The sequence below is a fragment of the Micromys minutus genome (assembly GCF_963924665.1).
Source record: "Micromys minutus genome assembly, chromosome: 10".
Classification (NCBI taxonomy): domain Eukaryota; kingdom Metazoa; phylum Chordata; class Mammalia; order Rodentia; family Muridae; genus Micromys; species Micromys minutus.
The window spans coordinates 51662629-51685990 of NC_137979.1; the positions used below are offsets into that span (position 1 = coordinate 51662629).

Here is a 23362-nt window from a genome sequence, read left to right on the forward strand (position 1 = left end):
CACATCTGTCTTCTCACCCTTTCCGGGAAGAACGTGCGTGCCGCGTATGGGGGAGGGGCCACCGGTAAAGGAGGCGCTGTGGGGACAACTGGGGACAAGCGCGTGGGCCTATACTGCTCATCAGGATAATATCCTTTTCCTCATACCTAGCTGCTCCTTCATCTACCCCTGCCTCCTCTTCTGGGTCTAAGCCTTCTCGCTCATAATCATCATCTGAAGTCTCGGGGCTATCAATGTCTAGAGCCTCGAAGTCTTCTACAGGGTACAAACTGACTCCCCTTCTCCTAACATTAGAGGGCATAAGGGAATAATAATCTGAAGGTTCGTGGGTAGCTACTTTCCCGCTACACCGCGTTTCTGGAGGTCCTTTTTCCTTAGGGGGATAATACCTTTTCCTGCGCGCGCCCATTCTCTCACTCTGTTCGGCTTCTGATAGCCTATCCTGCGCTTCACTCAATACCTCTTGCCCCGCAGCGACGGCGGGCCTACAACTCTCATCTCTTAAACAATTTTGTACCATCGTCCAAATGGCCATGGTTCCGGGCCCGAGGTTTCCAGCATTCTGCGCACAGTTTAATTCTCTACCCAATCTGTTCCATGAGGCTGGTGAGAGAGACCCAGAAACTGCAAACCAAGGGGCAGTACGCTCAACCTCTCTTACAAAACGCTGCAAGATGCGGGTGGGCAATTCTAAATCTCTCTGCTTAAGAATTGACTGCAGGGCTGTAATGGTCGAGTGTGAAGAACCCATCACAGCGATGTAATGCCCGCGGCTTATTCGCGTGGCGGCCCAAGGCGAAACTGAAAGGCAAGTCTCAGCGCGTTCCGCTTTTTTTATCTACAAAGACTTATGGAACGCAGGGGTGCCTCTGCTTATCTACGTCCGACTTAAGCACAAAATTAACACCAGCCCCGTTGGACACAGAGGAAATTAAGAGGAAGAGAATAAAAACTGCACTGACGAAGACCGGAGCCTCTACAGACCCTTCACACGGCCGTGGAAGATTTAAACCAAATTAAAGAAAGATCCAGGATCAGACATACCTTGCCGAACTAATCTCCCCGCAGTTCTGAATTCTGTGGTGCAGATGATGGAGTGGTCGAATTTCCCGGGTTTGAGGCACCAGATGTCCCGCGCAACCGTCTCGCCTGCAAGAACGACGCGGCACACAAAATAGAATCCTTCTGCGGTAAACTTTATTAATCTGGAAAAACCGGTACTTGCTTCACGTAACGAAAAAGACGGAGAAAACCAAGAGATCCAAGGAGACGAACAGGACGAACAAGCTCCACGAGACGGCCGAAAACCACGAGGGGAAGAGAGGAAGAAGAGGGGGAGAGAGAGAGAGAGCTATCCAGCTCGCCCCCTTATAAAGGGATCAGTCCTTGCCTTGGACGCGGAGCCCCCTGATTGGTTGAAACTCACCAGGCCCTATGACGCCACGGGAAGAGGCGGAACTCATGAAGCGGAAGTTACCCAACCTGTGCGCACATGGCTTGTTTACTGCTAACTCCAGCCAGATATCAGCGCCATCTTGTAATGACGGAAGCGTGGGAATGTGTGGGCGGCGCCCCACAGCCGGATATCAGCGCCACCTTGCAATGACGGAAGCGTGGGAATGTGTGGGCGGCGCCCCACAACTGGGCACTCAGAATATTGGTAATGTAAGGCCTATAAGCAGGAGATTGGGGGACTCTTTTCTAAGATACCTAATTAAAAAGAAAGATATATTAGTGTAGTCATCATAGATTCCTTTAACAGCCCATCTCAGACTTCTGCAGGTCTTCATGCTCCCATTCAGCCTTTTAGTTCTTTCTTCTTTCATATGAGCCCTTAACCAAGGCTTATTTGATATTTGAAGAATCATTGTAGAATGTAGGCATAATCATTAAATAGAGTAAAGCAATTTGGAGACAGTATTTTATAGAGGAAAATAATAAACCAATTATTTTTATTTCCGAATCAATCTTACTTTGTAATAAGATTGATCTTACTACAAATCTAACTCTTGATCCTCTAGCCTCAGCCTCCCTCAGCACTGGAACTATATATAGGTATGTGCTACATCTCACACAGAACTGTTAATATCTTCAGATCGAAGAGAAAACAATGCAGACTCAAAAGAAGTACTATAAAAAAGGACGTTAGTATATCTCTTTAGTTAGTATATATATTTTAGTGGAACATCCTCTCTCCTGTGTCTGCTTCAGTGAAACGTTTGCTATTTTGTGTCTACCTTAGCCTGTCACATCAATGTCCACTTTAATGAAACATGTTCTATCATGGTTTTCCCCCAGCAAAACACCATCCAGCCAACTTTCCAAAGAACCCTTAAGTTTTCATTTCACAGTGTTGTGTGGGAAAGATATCAGAATGAGTTTAGTCCCATGGTATAGCCCAGGGTAGCTGCCATCTAAGTCTTAAGTAGAAAACCTTACAAATATTTTTGTTATCTGGTTTTTATCACGGCATGGATGGCGTGATCAGTGGCAGGTGTAGGGTGGAGCTAGTTGTTGTATCTGTGGTCAGGAAGCAGAGGGATGAATATTTGGTACTGGACCCACTTTTTCCTTTTTTTTTTTCTTCCACTTTTTCCTTAGTCTGAATTCTAGCCCATGGAATGGTGTGGATCAGGGTAGGTTTTCCCAGCTCAGTTAAAACTTTGTGGAAATACCCTCATGGGCATACCAGAGGTATGTTTCCATGGTGACTTTAAAGTTCAGTCACATTGACAATGAAGATCAGCAATCAAGGCCTCTAACTCCTTTCTACTATTTCTGCCTGAGTATCAAGTCCTGAGGTTATAGGCGTACACCAAAGTGTATGTTAAAACAATTTACCTTAATGTTTCTCAACCCTTCACAAAGAGTATGTTTTATGCTCTTTAAAGATGTACGGTTCTATAAATGTCATGCAACATGGGCTTTTTGATTGATAATGTTCAGTCTTGTCTTCTTTATCTTTGCTAATTTTCTGTCTGCTTGTTCTATTATTAAGAGAATATTGACATCTCAGTCAGTCAGTGTGAATTTGTCCATTTCTTCTTGCAAGGTTTAGTTCTCTTCTCTCAGAGAAATATACATCCTTAGATACAGCAGCTTATGGAACAGGCTTGCCTTGAGGCAGGACTGGAAGAGGAAAGGAGAAGCAGTAGATTTCACTCATTTTCTCAATCCAACTTGCATGGTTGGTTCTTTCTTTCCACTGTGTGGGTCTCTAGGGTCAGAACTCAGATTGTCAGATTTGACTGCAAGCTCCTTTATCTACTGAGCCATCTCACTGGCTTCTCCTACATGTTTAGTATGATATTTTCTTTTCTTCTTTCCATGAATAACACTCAAATTCCCCATAATTAGTATGCTACAAATGTCAGCCAACCAAAACAGATGCATGTCCATTTAGAACAAATAAGTAACAGCAGACACTAACATGCCATGTAATAATCTGCTCTGTCTGACTGTGAACTGTTTCAATTTCATGTTTTTCTTAATAGAGGGCATGTGAGGTATCTGATGCATTGAGCCAGTGTCTTTGGCTTGAGCATCTTTCCTGTCTTGTACTAATCTGCTACTTCAGTCTACTCTCTCATACATACCAATTCTCTCTGCTCTAGGTTAGGGGCTGAGACCTCTGATGTCTTTGAACCACATATGTGTGGGAAGGTGGGAGATGAGGCTACTACTTGTTTGTGCTTTACCTACTCAGATTGTTGTCCATGGATGTTGCTCCTTACATTTCTTCCTTCTATGCTTAACCACTGGTACCTTAATATCCATACTCTGATCTGGGCTATAATTTTCTTCATCTAATTGCACATATTTTCTGTTTTCTACTTTAATATTGTTTTATGTGGCATGGGTATTTGCCTGCATATATGTCTGTACCACATATATGCTCAGTTTGTACAAAACCTAGAAGATGTCATTGGATTTCCTGGAGCTGGAGTTCAGACAATTATGAACTGTCTTATGGACACTAAAAATTGTATCACCATACCTACATTACATTATTCTCCACAAGAGAATATTTCGTCTTTATATTACTCTACAGAAATTTTTCTGTTGGTTTTTTTCTTTGTTTTGAGATAAGATCTTCCTCTGTAGCCTGGCTGACCCAAAAGTTGGCTATGTGTTAGACCAGACGGGTTTGATTTGGTGTGAGCCTCCTGACTTTGCCTCTTGAGTGCTAGGATTTATAAAAGCACTAAGGATGCCTGGCTGTGTACTTTTGGTAGTATGTATTTATCACCTATTCACTCTGATATTTAAATTAAGAATTTGTTTATTATTGGTTATATTTGAAGGATCTAAATTTATAATTCCCTTTGAAACATCTGTATGTAGTCCTGTGGTATGTCTGGAATTCATTCTTGCTAATCTTTTTCACTGTAACGTTTTTTTCATAAAACCAAACTTGAAATTTTTACCCTTTAGCCAGTAGTTCTTTATGATCTTGGGGTGTTAGAGGTGACATTAGAATGTGTGTGCGGGTATTAACCATGGCTCTATTTCTAATGTTAATAATCTTATTAGCTAAAAAGGTACTTTTAACCAAACAATTGCTCCTTTATTCACCTAAAATATCTTATCAGCATTATTTTGTATATTTCTCTAAGCTCATGGTGCCATATTCAAGGATATAGAGAAATACACATATATAAATTAGTTTCAATATTTTCAAAAAAATGAGGTGCAGGTTTGTTTTTCCTGTTTTCTCTTAAGCCGTATAGCATGGTTATCTTTGCAGAATATTCTGAAATGGTTTTATAAAATTAACATATCATATATAGGATAAATAACCAATATTACTACCAATTCTTCATCTGTGTTTACATTTCCAAAATTATTTATAATAATTTATTTATAATTTTAAAAAGTTATTATAATATGCAATTTCAAGCATATTTTGTGTCAGAACAAACCAGACTACCTAGCATTATGATAATTTGCCTAAATTGCAATAGAAGCCTTATCAAACTCACTCCTTACTTGTCCATATTAATAAAAGAATAAAAGCATGGTAACCAAGAAGGCTGAAAATCATATTGAATGTATAGAGGTATTTTGATTTAAATTATTGTCTGATTTTTTCCAGTAGATAATCACTAAAGCCTGAAAGGGGAAAAAAACCTCTATAATTCTTAATGTTTATATATATAATTCTTCTTTTAATTTGGATATTTTATTTATTTACATTTCAATTGTTATCCCCTTTCCCAGTTTCTTCTCTGCAAAACCCCATTCTATACCCCCTTAACCTGCTTCTATGAGGGTGCTCCCCCACCCACTTCTGCCTTACCACCCTAGCATTCTTCTATACTGGGACATCAAGCCTTTATAGGACCGAGGGCCTCTCCTCCCACTGATGCCAAATAAAGCCCCTTAAGCACTTCCAGTCTTTCCTCTAACTCCTCCATTGGGGTCCCTATGATCAGTCTGATGGTTGACTGCAAGAATCTACCTCTGTATTTGTCAGGCTCTGGCAGAACCTCTCAGGAGACACTCCATCAGGCTCCTATCAGCAAGTACTTATTGGCATCCTTAGTGTCTGGGTTTGGTGTCTGTATATGGGATGAATCCCCAGGTAAGGCAGTCTCTGGATAGCCTTTTCTTCAGTCTCTGCTCAACACTTTGTCTCCATATTTCCTACCTTAAGTATTTTGTTCTACCTTCTAAGAAGGACTGAAGCATCTACTCTTTGGTCTTTCTTCATGTTCTGGAAATGTATCTTTGGTATTCCAAGCTTTTAGACTAATATCCACTTAACAATGAGTGCATACCATGTGTGTTCTTTTGTGACTAGGTTATCTCACTCTGGATTATCTTTTTCTAGTTCCATTCATTTGCATAAGTGAAGTCATTGTTTTTAATAGCCTATAGTGCTCTATTGTGTAAATGTACCACATTTTCTGTATCCATTACTCTGTTGAAGAATATCTGGGTTCTTTCCAGCTTCTGGCTATTATAAATAAGGCTGCTATGAATATGGTAGAACCTATGTCCTTGTTATATGTTGGAACATCTTTTAGGTATATGCCCAGGAGTGGTATAGCTGGGTCCTCAAATAGTACTATGTCCAGTTTTCTGAAGAACCACTAGACTGATTTCCAGAGTGGTTGTACTAGCTTACAATCCCACCAACAGTGGAGGAGTATTCATTCATCTTTCTCCGTATCCTCACCAGCATCTGCTGCCACCTGAGTCTTATCTTAGCCATTCTGACTGGTGTGAGGTAGAATCTTAGGGTTGTTTTGATTTGCATTTCTCTGATGACTAGGGATGTGGAGCACTTCCTTAGGTGCTCCTCAGCCATTCGATATTCCTCAGTTGAGAATTGTTTAGCTCTGTACCCCATTTTTAATAGAATTGATTCTCTAGAGCCTAACTTCTTGAGTTCTTTGTATATATTGGATACTAGCCCTCTATCAGATGTAGAATTGGTAAAGATTTTTTTCCAATCTGTTGGTTGCTGCTTTGTCCTTTTGGCAGTGTCCTTTGCCTTATAGAAGCTTTGCAATTTCATGAGGTCCCATTTGTCAATTCTTCATCTTAGAGCATAAGCCATTGGTGTTCTGTTCGGGAAAATTTTCCCTGTGCCTATGTGTTCTAAGCTCTTCCCCACTTTTTGTTCTATTACTTTCAGTGTACCTGGCTTTATGTGGAGGTCTTTGATCTACTTAGACTTGAGCTTTGTATTAGGAGATAAGAAAGGATTGTTTTGCATTTTTCTGCATTCTGACTTGCCAGTTAAACCAGCACTATTTGTTGAAGAGCCTGTTTTTTTTTTTTTTTTATTGAATGTTTTTACCCCCTTTGTCAAAGATCAGGTGACCATAGGTATGTGGGTTCATTTCTGGATTTTCAGTTCTATTCTATTGATCTACCTGCCTGTCTCTGTACCAATATTATGCAGTTATTATCACAGTTGTTCTGTAATACAGCTTGAAGTCAGGGATGGTGATTCCTCTGGAAGTTATTTTTACTGTTGAGAATAGTTTTTGCTATCCTGGGTTTTTTATTTGCTCTTTCTAACTTTATGAAGAATTGAGTTTGAATTTTGACCTTGGTATTACCCTAACCAAGCATTTAAAGGATCTGTATGACAAGAACTTCAAGTCTCTGAAGAAGGAAATTGAAGAAGATCTCAGAAGCTGGAAAGATCTCTCATGCTCAGGGATTAGAAGGGTCAACATAGTAAAAATGGCCATCTTGCCTAAAGCAATCTACAGGTCAACGCAATCCCCGTTTTTAATAGGGTTATTCTGGAGTCTAACTTCTTGATTTCTATTATATGTTAGGTATTAGTCCTGTATCAGATGTAGGGTTGGTAAAGACCTTTTCCCAATCTGTTGATTGCCGTTTTATACTATTGATAGTGTCCTTTGATTTATAGACTTTGCAATTTTATGAGGTCTCATTTGTCAGTATTTGATATTAGAGCATAAGCCATTGGTGTTCTGTTCTGGAAAATTTCCCAGGGATCACTGTGTTGGAGGCTCTTTCCCATGTTCTTTTCTCTTAGTTTGAGTGTATCTGATTTTAAGTGGAGGTTTCTGATCCACTTGGACTTGAGCTTTATAGAAAGAGATAAGAATGCATCTAGTTGTATTCTTTTACATGCTGAACAACAGTTAAACCTTTGTGTGTGATTTCATCTCTGGGTTTTTAATTCTATTTCATGATTTGCCTGCCTATCTGTACCAGTATGCAGCTTTTATGACTATAGCTCTGTAATACAGCTTGAGATCACAGATGGTAATCCCTCCAGATGTTCTTTTATCGTTGAGAATAGTTTTTGCTATCCCTGGTTTTTGGTTATTCCAAATGAATTTGGAAATAGCTCTTTCTAACTCTATGAAGAATTGAGATGGAATTGTGATGAGGATTGTATTGAATCTGTAGATTCCTTTTGGTAAGATGGCCATTTTTAATATATTAATTCTGCCAATCCATGAGCATGGGAGATCTTCCCATCTTCTGAGGTCTTCTTTGATTTCTTTCTTCAGAGACTTAAAGTTCTTGTCATACATATCTTTCATTTGCTTGGTTAGAGTCACACTAAGGTATTTTTATATTATTTGGGACTACTGTGAATGGTGTCACTTTCCTAATTTCTTTTTCAGCCTGTTTATCCTTTGAGTAAAGGAAGGCAACTGACTTGTTTGAGTTATGTTTATATCCAGCCACTTTGTTGAAGTTGTTTATCAGCTCTAGGAGTTCTCTGGTGAAAATTTTGAGGTCACTTAAGTATACTATCATATCATCTACAAATGGTATTTTGATTTCTTTCTTTCTAATTTGTATCCCTTTGACCTCCTTTTGTTGTCTAATTGTTCTAGCTAGGGCTTCAAATACTATATTGAATAGATAGGGAAAGAATGGGCAGCCTTGTCTAGTCCCTGATTTTAGTTGGATCGCTTCAAGTTTCTTTCCATTTAGTTTGAAGTTGGCTACTGGTTTGATGTACATTGCTTTTACTATGTTTAGGTATGTGCCTTGAATTTCTAACTTTTCCAAGACTTAATACAAAGGGATATTGAATTTTGTCAAATGCTTTTTCAGCATCTAATAAAATGATCATGTGTTTTTCTTTGAGTTTATGTGGTGGATTATAATGATGGATTTCAACATATTGAACCATCCCTGCATACCTGGGATGAAGACTACTTGATTATGATGGATCGTTTTGATGTGTTTTTGTATTTGATTTGCAAGAATTTAATTGAGTATTTTTGCATAGATACTCATAAGGGAATTTGGTCTTAAGTTTCTTGCTTTGTTGGATCTATGTGTGGTTTTAGTATCTGTATAACTGTGGTTTCATAAAATTGGGTAGTGTTCTGTTTGTTTCTGTTTTGTGGAATAGTTTGAAGAGCATTGGTATTAGGTCTTCTTTGAAGGTCTGATAGAATTCTGCACTAAACCCATCTGGTCCTGGGCCTTTTTTGGTTGGAAGATTTTTAATGACTTCTATTTCTTTTGGGGTTATGGGACTCTTTAGGTGGTTTATCTGCTCTTGATTTAACTTTGGTACATGTCATCTGTGTAGAAAATTGTCCATTTCATCCAGATTTTCCAGTTTTATTGAGTATAGGCTTTTGTAGTAGGATTTGATGATTTCTTGAATTTTCTCAGTTTCTGTAATGTCTCTTTTTTCATTTCTGATTCTTTTAATTTGGATACTCTCTTTGTGCCCTCTGGTTCATCTGGCTAAGAGTTTATCTTTTTGATTTTCCTAAGTACCAGCTCCTAGTTTTGCTGATTCTTTGTTTCAACTTGGTTGATTTCAGCCTTAAGTTTGATTATTTTCTGTAATCTACTCCTCTTGGTTGTATTTGCTTCTTTTTGTTCTAGAGCTTTCAGGTGTGCCCTTAACCTGCTGGTATATGCTCTCTCAAGTTTTTCTTTGGAGGCACGCAGAGCTATTAATTTTCCTCTTAGCACTACTTTCATTGTGTCCCAAAATTTTGAGTATGTTGTGCCTTAATTTTTATTAAATTTTTAAAAGTCTTTATTTTTTTCCTTGGCAAAATTATTATTGAGTAGGGCTTTGTTAAGCTTCTATGAGTATTTGGGCTTTCTGGTTTGTTTGTTTGTTTTTTGAAAGACCAGCCTTTGTTGGTAGTGATCTGAAAGTCTGTATGGGATTATTTCAATCTTCCTGCATCCATTGTCTGTTTTGTGACTGATTATATGGTCAGTTTTGGAGAAGTTACTATGAGGAGCTAAGAAGAAGGTATAGGTATATTCTTTTGTTTTAAGGATGAAATGTTCTATCGGTATCTGTTAAATCCATTTAATCCATAGCTTCTGTTAGTTTTATTGTGTCTCTGTTTAGTTTCTGTCCATTAATGAGAGTGGGGTGTTGAAGTCTCCCACTATTATTGTATGAGGTGCAGTGTGTGCTTTGAACTTTAGTAAAGTTTCTTTTATGAATGTGGGTGCTCTTGTACTTGGAGAATAGATGTTCAGAATTGAGAATTTATCTTGGTAGATTTTTTTCCTTTGATGAGCATGAAGTGCCCTTCCTTATCTTTTTTGATAACCTTTGATTGAAAGTTGATTTAATTCAATAGTAGAATGGCTACCTCAGTTTGTTTCTTGTGACCACTTACCTGGAAAATTTTCTTCCAGCCTTTTACTCTCAGGTAGTGACTGTCTTTGTCACTGAGGTATGTTTTCTGTATGCAGCAAAATGTTGGATCCTGTTTATGTATCTAGTCTGTCTATGCCTTTTTATTGGGGAATTGAGTCCATTGATGTTGAGATATTAAGGAATAGTGATTGTTGCTTCCTGTTATTTTTGTTGTTAGAAGTGGAAGTATGTTTGTGTGGCTATCTTTTGGGTTAGTTGAAAGAAGATTACTTTCTTGCTTTTTCTAGGATGTAGTTTTCCTCTTTGTGTTGGAGTTTCTCATTTATTATCCTTTGTAGGACTGGATTTCTGGAAAAAATATTGTGTAAATTTGGTTTTGTCATGGAATATCTTGGTTTTCCCATTTATGTTAATTTTGAGTTTTGCTGGGTATGGTAGCCTGGGCTTTCATTTGTGTTCTCTTAGGGTCTATATAACATCTTCTTAGGATGTTTAGCTTTCCTAGTCTCTGTTGATAAGTCTGGTGTAATTCTGATCACTCTGCCTTTATATGTTACTTGATCTTTTCCCTTTATTGCTTTTAAAATTTCTTCTTTGGTTTGAACATTTGGTGTTTTGTCTATTATGTGATGGGAGGAATTTCTTTTCTGGTCCAATTGATTTTGAGTTCTGTAGGCTTCTTATGTATTTATGAGCATCTTTTTCTTTAGGTAAAGAAGTTTTTTTCTACAGTATTATTGAAGATATTTACTGGCCCTTTAAATTAGGAATCTTCACCCTCTTTTATACCTATTATTCTTAGGTTTGATCTTTTTATTATGTTCTGGATTTATTGGATATTTTGGGTTAGGAGCTTTTCACATTTTGTATTTTCTTTGACTGTTGTGTCAATGTTTCTATGGTATTTTCTACCCCTAAGATCTCTCTTCTCTATCTCTTGTATTCTGTTGGTGATGCTTGTGTCTATGACCCCTGATCTCTTTTCTAGGTTTTCTTTCTCCAGGGTAGTTTCCCTTTGTGATTTCTTTATTGTCTCTATTGCAATTTTTAGATCCTGAATGGTTTTGTTTAATTCCTTCACCTATTTGGTTGTGTTTTCCTGCAATTCTTTAAGGGATTTTTTTTTTGTTTCCTCTTTAAAGTCTTCTACCTGTTTACCTATGTTCTTCTGCGTTTTTTAAAGGGAGTTATTTATGTCCTTCTTAAAGTCCTCTATCATTATCATGAGATGTGATTTTAAATCAGAATTTGCTTTTCTGGTGTGTTGGGGTATCCAGGATTTGCTGTGGTGGGAGAACTGGGTTCTGATGATGTGATGCTACGTGGCCTTAGTTTCTGTTGCTTAGGTTCTTGTTCTTGCCTCTCGCCATCTGGTTATCTCTGGTGTTAGCTGGTCTTGCTGTCCCTGACTGTGTGTGTGTGTGTGTGTGTGTGTGTGTTTTCTCCTGTAAGTGTATGTGTCAGCACTTCTGGGAGACCAGCTCTCTTCAGGCAGAATTTGGGTATGGAGAGCTTGGCACAGGGTCAGCTCCAGGGCACAGATTATGGTCTGACATTTCAAATGCTCTGAGTGAAGCAGATCTCCTGAGATGCCTCATGAACTGATGTCTTCTAGGGAGCTAACTAGCTAGCAGTCTGTTTGCTTATATAATTCTTAATGGATGGCAGAGGGTGAGGAACCTATTAGTAAAACCTGAAGTGAATTTATTACAGAATTGATACTTTATTTCATTCGAGGAGCAAGTTGGATTTAATCTTTCATTCACAGCAAAAAAAAAAAAAAAAAAAAAAAAAAAAAAAAAAAAAATTAAGGAATTGTTCCCACAAGGGGGCAGAGTAATACAACTTGAAAATTTAAGAGTATAAAACATATATATGGTAGATAATAGAGTATCCAAATTAACTTAAAATATATAGAATTATTAGGAAGGGGAAGTAGCAAGAGCCAGAAAGGAACAGATCATTTCATGAATGATACCATATATTTAACTTGATTATGTAGCTGCTCTCCACTGCATGTGTGGAGGAGCCCTGACAGGCTAGATACTTTGCAATGGTTATCATCAATTTAGTGTTGTTGCAATTCACAGTGCTGAGTACATGTTTAAATTCTGCCTTCTTAAGAAGGCCATTGGACAGAGGTAGTGAGTGGGTAAAGAGATTGGTTAAGTCCCCGGATCAGGTTGATTTTTGTTGAGCAGTTCCTTCTCTGAAGTCTGCTCTTTGTCAGGCATTTACATGGTGCATGATTACTTTGATAGTTTGTGCTTTTCCAAAGACTTTTTCATTTTTAGTCCTTAAATCTCTTGTCATCACTTCATTTATTCTTACAAGTTCCACATAGCCTCTTAAATCATTCAACACTGTCTACAAGTCAATATCTAACAATATGTCTGTAATTTTTTCTTAAAAACATAAACAACCATGTGCCTAGCTTAAGTTTCTGCCACTGGGAATGAACATCTACCTTCACAACGATTACCTTTTTTCTTTAGTGTGTGTGTCTATTGTGCCATTCTTACCTACATGTCAGGTCAAGGGAAAACTTAAGGGTTCTTTGGAAAGTCTGTTGGATGGTGTTTTTCTGGGGGAAACACATGAAGGAATGATTAGCTGAAGCACACATAAGTGAAAGGATGTTCTATTAAAACACATAAAAGGGCACATGATGAAAGATTCTTTGCTAACAACACACATGTATTGGTCCACCTTACCTTGTGTAGTTGAGTTACATTTGTCAAGACTCTGTAGAGAGAAATGCACTAAAAATCTTCTGGTGATGTGCTGCAGTTTCTTGCCATTTCTGAGGACTAGGGCTGATTGGCAGAAGATTGAGTATTGGGCAGTGATGGCACATGCCTTTGTTCCCGGCGTTTGGGAGACAGATCAGTGAATCTCTGTGTGTTCAAGGCCAGCATAGTCTACAGAGTGAGTTCCAAGACATCTAGGACTATACAGAGAAATTCTGCCTCAACTCTCCCCATCACCAAAACCCAACCCCTCCCCACATCCCCGCCCCCCCCCCAAAAAAAAAGAAAGAAAGGAAAGAAACAAAGAACTTGAAGATTGGTACCAGTCTTTTATAGCAATCTGTTCTTATGACTATTAATTTGTTCCTGTCAGATTATCATTAATCTCACAAATTTTGTTATGTCCCCAATCACTTACTAATCCCTGCCTCCTAAAGGTTCTACTTTATTACCATTGTATGGGGATATTGCATGGGGACCAGTCCTCTAGCAAAAGAACCTTTAGGAAACAAATCATATTCAAACCATGGCAATAGGACTCGTTTTGTGGTTTAATATTTCCATTGATTTAGTGTTAATGTTTTCAGTGGTACATATTCTCTGGATTACTGTAAATTTATAGTAAACATTAAAGTTATATACTATGAAGCTCCTAGCTTTGTTTTCTTCATTGAAAATTGTTTTAATGCTCTTCTGTTTTTGTGTTTACATTTTAAAGTATGCTACCGATTTCTTCAAAAACATCAACAATAATGTAGTCACTGAAGGGCAGATCCCTGAAGTAGCAGGTGAGAAGGAAGAAAGACTCTATTGGGCATTTGTGCACATGTTCCAGTAAAGAATTTGTCTACATTTTGTGTGCCAGAACTTTGAGTTAAGAGTAAATTAAACGCAATCGAATAATTTGGTAGAGGGAATTTTAAGATAGCACAGCATTCAGGGTGTGTAGATATCACTGGCTGCTTTTAGCCAGCTTTGAAGTAAGGATGGTGAGAGCAACACACACTACAACAATTTGAAAATGTGCATTTTGTCCAGAAAAGGAGAATGTTTCAAGTGTTGCTAAGAAAGGTGGTCTGGAGGTTAGTGCCACTAACAAAGCAAATGCTTTGCAGATGCTTGCAGCTAACCATCATACTGAGAACGGGGTCCCCAATGGAGGAGTTAGAGAAAGGACTGAAGGAGCTGAAGGGGATTTTAACCACATAGGAAGAACAGTATCAACTAACCAGACCCCCCCAGAGCTCCCAGGGACTAACCCAAAAACCAAAGAATACACATGGGGGGGACCCATGACTCCAGCCACATATGTGTAGCAGAGGATGGCATTGGCTGGCATCAATAGGAGGAGAAGCCCTTGGTCCTGTCAAGGCTTCATTTCCCAGCGTAGGGAAATGCAAGGGTGTTGAGGTAGTGGCTGGGCATAAGGGGGAGCATCCTCATAGAAGCAGGGGGAGGGGGAATAGGAGAGGCAGGACCGGGGAGAGAGAGAATGGGAGAGGGGGGAGCTGGGAAAGGAGTTGACATTTGAACTGTAAATACATAAACTACCCAATAAAAGAAAAATGATAAAATGTATTGAAGGTATCACTGAGATTGACTAGGCTCCACTCAGTGTAAACATTTGTTAGTGTTGTTTCTTAAGGACTGCCATATTTACCGTCCATGCTATTACTGACTCTCCATGTAGTTTTGATCTACATTTCCCTTGTGGTTAAAGATGCTGAGCATCTTAACATATTTTCTATTTTTACTTCATTTAGGACTGACCATTCAATTTATTTTATTGATCATTATTTGTTCTCTTATAGTGTTTAATTTTTGAGTTTTTACTAAATTATTTGTATTAATTCTTTGTAGGATGAATAGCTAACAAAGATATCTCGACTTCTTTTAGGTAGCTCTTGACTTTTAATTGTTTGCTCTGTTGTATAGAAACTTTTCAGTGTTCCACAATCTCATTTGCTAGTTCCTGTTATTTCCTGAGCCTCCAGAGTACAATTTTGAAAGTTGGTGCTCATATCATAAAATGTTTTTTTTTCCCGAGTTAAGTAGTCTAAAGTTTCATGTGTTATACTACAGTTTTGGTCCACTTTTAAGTTTAATTTATACAGAGGAAGAGAAGGGAATTTAATGTCAGTCTTTGCATATACATAGCTTTCCCAGCACCATTTGTTAAAGAGATGCCTTTATAAAGAAACTGTTAGGTTATTTCTGAGTCTCTGTGTGGTGTGAGTCTGAATTTGTGCCAGTGTTCTGCAGTCCTTCTTTTGGTACAGAATTATTTTAATTGTTTGAGGTCTTTGTAGTTTCATATGATTTTTTTTCTATTGTAGGCCTCCCCTCATTTGCATGAAGAATATCATTGACATTCTGATGGCAATTACACTGAATCTATACATAGTTTTTGGTAATATAAGCAATTTAAACAATATTTTGTTCATTCTTTTACTTGGGATAACTTTCTGTCTTCCGGAATCTTCTTCAACTTCTTTATTAAGTAATTTATGGTTTTAATTTAGAGGGGTCTTTAATATCTTCAAGTTTATGACTAGTTTTTTTTTTTGTTATTTTTTTTATGGCTATTCTGAGTGAATTGTTTTCTGACTTGAATTTTAGAGCATTGCATATACAGAAACTGTTTATTTCCATTTACTGTTTTTGTCTTTCTATTTGGCGAAAAGTGTATAGGATCTAAGAATTTTCTAGATGAGTCTTTAAGTAAAGGATGGCATTGCCTATAAAAAACATAATTTCATTTGTTTTTTATTACTATCACTTTTATATATTTCTCTTACCTTTTGTTCTATCCAAGAATAAAGTATTATATGAATAAGAATGGAGAAAGTAGACATTTGATTGTGTTCCTCAATAAAAATAGTTTCCATTCTTCAGTCAGTTTCATGTTGTCTATAAACATCTGTCTTGAACAGCTTTAATTGTTTTATATCTAGCTTCATCTGGACTTTTGTCATAAAGGAATGTTTAAACCTAAATGGAATTTTTTTCTGCATTTGTTTAGACTGTCTTGTAACTTTGTCCGAGATTCTAATTATGTACCGTGTTACATATACTGACTTGCATATGTTGAATCATTCTTGCATTACTTGAATACAACCAATTTGATCGTGGTGTGTGATCTTCCCAGTGTGTTACAGATTTTAGAATACCAGTATTTTGTTGAAGACTTTTATATCTATGTTCATTCAAGGTTAGAAGGTTAGTTATAGCTTTTTTTTTTTTTTTTTAGTTGTTTCTTTCTCTTTTGGCGGGGGTTGGGTGTGGGTGGGTAAGTGGAGAGGATGATAGGATCTCATTCTTCTATTCACATAGATGTGAACCGTACTATTAGCCCAGGATGACTTTAAAATCATGGCATGGCCTTGTTCCTGTTTTACTCTCCCAAGTGCTGAGATTATAGGGCGAACCACTACATCCTACTGTATGTGCTTTTGACATTAGAGTAGTGCTGGCTTTGTAAGGTGATCTTAGGAGTATTGCCATTTCAATTTAATGCCATCCCAATGTTCTTAAAGTTCTACTAGAATTCATCAGTGTCTGATCCAGCATCTATCTCTTTCTTGGGAGATGTTAATTACTGTTTTTATTTCATTGTGGTTTGATCTGTTTGGGTTGTTTGGTATATCATCTGCATCACATGTTCTATTTTAAAGACTTTTGCAAGTTTTTGGAATATGTAAAATTATAAAATATTCTATAATGATCCACTGGCTTAGTGCTGTCTGTTGTTAATCATTCTTCTGTTTCTTTTGGTCACCTGTCACTAAGTTTATCAGTCTTATCCCTTAAAGAGTCAGCTCTTACTTTTGTTGATCCTTTATACTGTTCTTTATAGTAAAGTTTAGTTTAATTGATTTTAGCTCTGGTATTAATTATACATTTCACTTACTGTAATAATTTTTGATTGGCTAATTAAAATCTTGTTGTATATTATTAGGCAATTTCTTTGATATCACTGATTTTTTTTAATGTAGATGACTCATAAATCCCTTTAGAACTGTCTTCACAACATCCCACAGATACTGGTACCTGGCATTTTATTTTCGTTTGATTATAGAAATTTCAAAATTTACCTCATTACTTAGGTCTCAAATTTATTTCAAAAGTATAGTCACGGTTCAACCACCATAAGTTTGGATAGAATCTATAGGCTTCTCTTGATTCTAATATTTAGCTTTTTATTTCATTTAAAAAAATTATTGGATATTCTCTGTATTTACATTTCAAGTTATACCCTTTACCCCCACTCCTCCCTCTTTCCCCTCAACTTGATTCCATGAAGGTTCTCCCTCTTCCAATCACCCTCTTCACCTCAGTGCCTTGGCTGATGATGATGATGTTCTTCCTGTGAGGGCGCAAACCTTTCAGCTATTTCAATCCTTTCTCTAGCTCTTTCATTGGGGGTCCCTGTGTTCAGTCTGATGTTTAGCTGCAAGCATCCTCATCTGTATCTGTATGACTCTGTGAGAGCCTCTGAGGAGACATCCATATCTGGTTCCTGCCAGTAAACACTTCTTGGCATCAACAATAGTGCTTGGGTTTGGTGGCTGCATATGCAGTGGTTCTCAAGGTGAAGAGTCTTTGTAGGTCTTTTCTTCAATCCCTGCTCCTCTATTTGACCTCGTATTTCCTCCCGTTTTGTTCTCCCTTCTAAGAAGTACTGAGGCATCCATATTCTGGTCTTCCTTCCTTTTGAACTTCATAAGTTCTGTGGATGGTTTCATGGGTATTCCGAGCTCTTTTTTTTTTTTTTTTTTTTTTTTTTTTTTTGGTGTGTGTGGGTTAGTATCCACTTATAAGTGAGTACATACCATGAGTTTTCTAGGCATATACCCAAAAGTAGCTCCAATATCTAACAAGGACACATGCTCAACAATTTTCATAGCAGCCTTATTTATAATAGCCAGAATATGGAAAGAACCCAGATGTCCCTCAACAGAGAAATGGATTCAGAAATTGTGATACATATACACAGTGGAGTACTACTCAGCTATTAAAAACAATGACTTCATGAAATTCCTAGGCAAATGGATGGAACTTGAAGCTATCATCCTGAATGAGGTAACCCAGTCACAAAAGAAGAGTCATGATTTTATTTCATTCTTATTTGATAAAATTTGGTAAAATTCACTTTTTTGTATTTATTAAGGCTTATTTTATGGCCTAACCTATAATATGCTTTAATAACATTTTTAATTTCTCTATAATTGGAGTAGAGATGCCTCTCACAGATACCATAGGTTATTATATAAAAAACCTAGAGCGCATTGGCCTTCCCAAACAATGCAGGATATTACCATTGTTCTTGGTTATACTCTAGAACTTGATGGTAAAACCCTGTTGCTACATACACCATATATACTTTAGTCATAGGATATGGAGAAATCAACCTGGTACCGACCTGGAAGCTTCATCCCTGATAGCTAGCTTTTATAGTGCCGGAAGGTGTTCTGTATGCTACCAGCAGAGGAAAGTGATCAGTGTCTTACACAGCTGTGAACCTGGTGAGCTATAGTAACAACTGGCCTGGCAGGATGTGTCTGCTGTTTAATAGTAACACAGATGTAATTGAAGTAATCAATAACTTTCTGATTGGTTTTAAAACCTGTTCCACAAGGTGGAACTCATACTTGGTATCATTAATTGGGCCAAAAACCTGCCGCTGGCTAGGTCATAATCTCTAGAGGAAAACTTCATAATTAGTTTGCTAATAAACCATTCCCTATGTTTTGTTTGTTTGTTTGTTTGTTTGTGAGTGACAGGGTCTCTCTTTGTCTGTACTGGAACTTGCTATGTAGACTAGATGGCCTTGAACTCACTGATACCCTCCTACCTCTCTCTACCTCCAAAGTGCTGAGACTGAGTGTGTATATCACCAGGCCCAGCAGTTACCATCTTTATATGTATATATAATAGTTCATCTCTCAGCCCTCACCAAAGAAGCTTCTTTTATAGCAGATTGTTAGTAACACAAGGACTCACAACTGGTCCTTGTGGATTGTTGCCTTTTAAATGAGACAGCTATGTCATACTCCATTTCTCTGAGACTTGGGGATAATTGAAAATGAGGGTGCAGAAAGAGTATTAGAGCCAGAGATGGCGAGTGTCTGCAGAGAAACCGTGCTAGTGGGACATGGCAGCACAATTGACCATGTTGTATTTAACTGTCTGAAACAGGACATTCCACACTGGCTTAGTTTTAGCATTTCTATTAAGAGAGCTGATAAATTTTGATTTGTTTGCCTTTGTAAGCAATATGGAGTTACTTTTGCAGCCTCTAGTAACTTTCTTTGTTTTGACTTGCTGTCATTTTAACTATTATGTGACAATGACACAGAGAGATTTTTTTCTGACCATATCTGTTTGGGTCTTAAATGCCTCTGTATTTGAAGTTTTATATCTTCTTGGACTTCAGAAATTTTCTGATGTGATGTGATTGCATTTGTTTTCTCTGACTTTTTTTTTTTTTTTTGTTTTTTGTTTTTTGTTTTTTTTTGTTTTTGTTTTTTGTTTTTTGTTTTTTTTTTTTTGCAGCCCCTTCTACTCCTTTCTCTATTCCTTAGGTTTGGTCTCTTGATCCAGAGTTCTTGAAAGTTGGAGTCACATTTATTGATTGTGTACCTTATTGTTGAGGTTTTTTTCTTCTTTTGCCATTTAAATGTAATAATTTCTCAACCTTGTCTTTAATCTCTAAATACTCTATTAGTGATACTTTTCATTGATTTTAAGAATTTGTTTCATTAAGCTTTTCATTTTCAGCAAAACATGGTGGTGCATGTCTTTATTCCAAGCACTTGGGAGTCAGAACCAGATTGGATAGCTGTGAGTTTGAGTCCACCCTGATCTACAAAGTATGTTTCAGGACATCCAGTGGTACACAGTGAAACCCAGTCTCAGCATCACCCCCCCACTCCCAAAAGTCTTTCATTTACAAGACTTTCTTCCCCTATAGTTTCCAATTTATTGGTGAATTTCTCATTTGAATCTTTAATTGACTTCTTTGTTTCATTCATTTGTTTAGTCATCTCTTGATGCCATTGAGAACATTGTGTAAAAATTAGACTTTTATATTTGATGATGTTTCAGCCATTTCCATGTTTTTAGATTTGGCTACTGTGGAGCAGTGAACTTCTGAAGAAGGTGCTCCATCATTGTTCTTGTAGATATCTGTTGGTTTTGGAATGAATGTATCCTCTAGTTTTCATAAGTGTCTACTTGGTAAGTAACCTCTTCTTTGCAGTGAGGGAAGAAATCAGATTGCAGTTATAAAAACTCAAAAACAAACCAGATATTTAAGTATAGTGAAAAGCAATTGGAAACAACTATATTCCCAATAAGGGTAGAAAAGAATGTGCCAAGGTGCTACACTGGTGTTCATACTATTAGTCTAGTATTAGGTATTGTAGCATCTTTATAGAGCTGAGACCCATTTTCAGACAAATGTTTTAAGAAAGAGAGAAACCAGTGCTTATTAAAGATGATAAGATTACAAGGTCAGAGATCCTCAGTCTTTTTAGCCTTTGTCTGATGCTGTGTCCCACCCAGAACCAGTCCCTAAAGGTTGGGCAGGACTTTGGCACTTATATGAAAAATTAAGATTTAAAAGTTACCAGAGGTAAACATATTAGCAAATAATAGTAATACAAACTAAGGGACAGGGAAAGGAAATAGGAGAGAAAAGGCAAAAATCTGAAAGAAGAATGAGAGAAAATGGTGAAAGAAAACAAAATATTAGCACAATTAATAAACAAAACAAAATAATCCAGATAAAACCAAACAAGTCAAATTTAAGTGGGTAATGGAGATACTTTTCTGCCACCTCATCAACAGGTGAATTACAAGATAGTGGCTCAGTTTCTGGTTTCTCAGCAGGTTAGATCAGAAATGGCAATTTGTAGACTGTGCCTCACTATGCATGTCCAGTTGGAGCTTTTTAATTGTTGAGACCTGATAGGTTGTATACTTGTCTGTTGTTCTGCATGTGCAAGCTCAGCAACACAGCCAGTTTAGGAACCAGTGTCAGCTTACTCTCACTACAAGCCTGTGGACCACCCGATTGATTGCTCCATTGTACCAGAGACCTTCTGCGAGTGTGATACCTGGGTATGGGAAAGGTCTGAATAGTAGTTTAATCCAAATGTGCCCTAGGTTTCAAGAATGCATAAGAGAGTCAAACCAAAGCAGTGTGTTCTTTGCTGTCTCCACCCTTATCTTCCCGCCTTTGTACAAAATAAAGTAGGGCACCAAGTGATACGGCATGATACAAGTGATAAAGAGACTTTGCCTGTTTGTTCCACCCTCAGTGTGATACACTGTTTGGTCTCACACTTCTTTGCAGAGCTCAGTCTGCAGTTCCATAATAGAAAAGCCTTTTGTTTATCTCCATAGCATGCTGTGTTTTCACTTGCCCTTCAGTGACTAGGCTCACTATTAATGACACATTTATGGGCTACTGAACCTGTTATCTGCTGACTAGCCTACTATTGTAGAGCTCAACATATACCAGCTGGTCCACAGTCAAACTGCAGATTCATAAGAATGAAGTAAGTTTGTTTTCTGCTGAATTTTTGAGATTGCTAGTTATCTAAGAAAAGCTATCATGAAGCCCAATTCTGTTAATATTTACCAATATTTTACTTGAAGCATATATTTTTAGATTTTGTTTGTCACATCAATGAGTTCAAGCATAATTTTATAGGACAAAGAAGATAAAAAGAAAATGTTTTCTAACCAGAGAAATGAACTAGGACAGCCAAACTGGACTAATTGCACTATGATTCCTTAAGGATTATCAGATCCTAAAATTATCAGCTCATTTTTAACAGTGGAACATTGTGAGAGCTGGTACTTCTCTAAATAAGATGCATAGTTTTGAATACATTCCTTCATAAAAAAAAATCTAGTGCTGATTTTGATCACCAGAGGACTTGTTAGTTTGTAAATTATCATAATGGAATATCTCTGATTACAAAGCTGTTAAATAATATAATTTTGTATAAATCAGTTTTAGATGTTTTGAAAGCCCAGTGATTAGATAAAAAGACTTGAAAAGATAGGTCTATGAGATAAACTGTTCGTCTGATCAGGCAGGGAGTGGGAAAATAGAACATACTAAACACAGTGACTAGCAAGTAAGAATAAAGTTTCAATATGCTAGTAGAAGTTCTAAAGTCCAAGGATAAGTATCAAATTCTACATTGCTGTCTCCTGACTATTAGTGGCACATTAGTAATGATCAGGACTAAGGTAGTGGTAGGATAGTGGACAGAATGTGGAATTTTGAAATATATTTTTGATTGGTAATCTGCAGAGCTGTTACAAGTCATGTATTGCAAAGATTGATAAGAATTTAGAAATGATTTACAGATTTCTGTAATGAAAAAAAAAAGGTTAGAGATAAATGCCCATGTCATTCTTCACTGAATTACAATTCACAAACCATTAAATGCACCATTTCTGAGTATTCCAATGGCTCTTACACAGTCACTGTGCTATACAAACATCATTGCTCTCTTATCCATCATCCCAAAAGAAAACAGCAGGCTGTTGAGCAGCTGTCCCTTCCCTTTCCTGGGATGCTCTGGAAACCAAAGTCTACTTTTTTTGTCTTCTTGGATTTATCTCCCCAGAGAATCTTACATAGAAGCAGAATCAGAGTGAATGTGGCTTTTAGTGACTTCTTTCACTCAGCAGTAGCTTTCAAGGCTTTTTCAACTGTATTTCATATGTCAAACCATCATCCTTTGATAGCTAAATATTTAATTTATGGGAAATCTGATATGGTTATGTATATATCACATTTATTCGTTTATGACATTTGGGTTGTTTCTACTTTTTGGCTGTTATGAATAATGCTACTGCACATATTTATGTTGAAGTGCTGGTTGTAACCCTGTACGTGTTCAGTACTTTTGGCAGTATACATGAAAGAATGAATTGAGTCATATTGTGGTTCTGTGTTTAATTTTTAGATGAGCCACCTATTTTACTCAAAAGCTACACCATTTTTTACCCCTGCCATTATATGATAGTTTCATTTTTCTATACATTTAACAATTGTTTTGGGTTATTTGGATTGGTAATCTTCAGAAGTATGTGTTGAAAGGATTGGTTGGTAAGAGAAAAAATTAGCAATGATTTCTAGGCTTCTGGACTGAAAATACATGATAAGAGGTATTCATTTTTTTTATTGAACTGCAATTCACAAACCATAGCACACACATACAAATCACATACCATACAACACACATACAATCCACTCATCATGCAACACACATACTGTGTCAAGATCAGAGGACAACTTGCAGGAGTGAGTTTTTTTCTTTCCACCATGTGGGTTCATGTGGGTTCTGGGAATTGAGCTTAGGTCATCAGGTTTAGCCACATTCTTACCCACTGAGCCATCTCACTGGCCTGTCATTTAAAATTGTCCATTTATTCTTTTTGTGTTCTTAAAAGTGGCATCTATCTTAGTGGCTACAAAGAAGGGTCTCAT

At 37.3% G+C, this 23362-nt stretch overlaps 1 protein-coding gene across 1 annotated transcript in view; it reads left to right on the forward strand.

The window, feature by feature from the left end:
- Window positions 1-2471: 2471 nt before the first annotated feature.
- TANC2 (tetratricopeptide repeat, ankyrin repeat and coiled-coil containing 2) overlaps window positions 2472-23362 on the forward strand; it is a gene marked incomplete at both ends in the record, with an annotated part of 236840 nt that continues 215949 nt past the window's right edge. Inside the window, 2 exons of the mRNA XM_080922462.1 lie at window positions 2472-2552; window positions 13565-13634. Of these exons, the coding sequence (XP_080778588.1) occupies window positions 2472-2552; window positions 13565-13634 (151 nt within the window). The remainder of the gene's footprint in view (window positions 2553-13564; window positions 13635-23362) is intronic.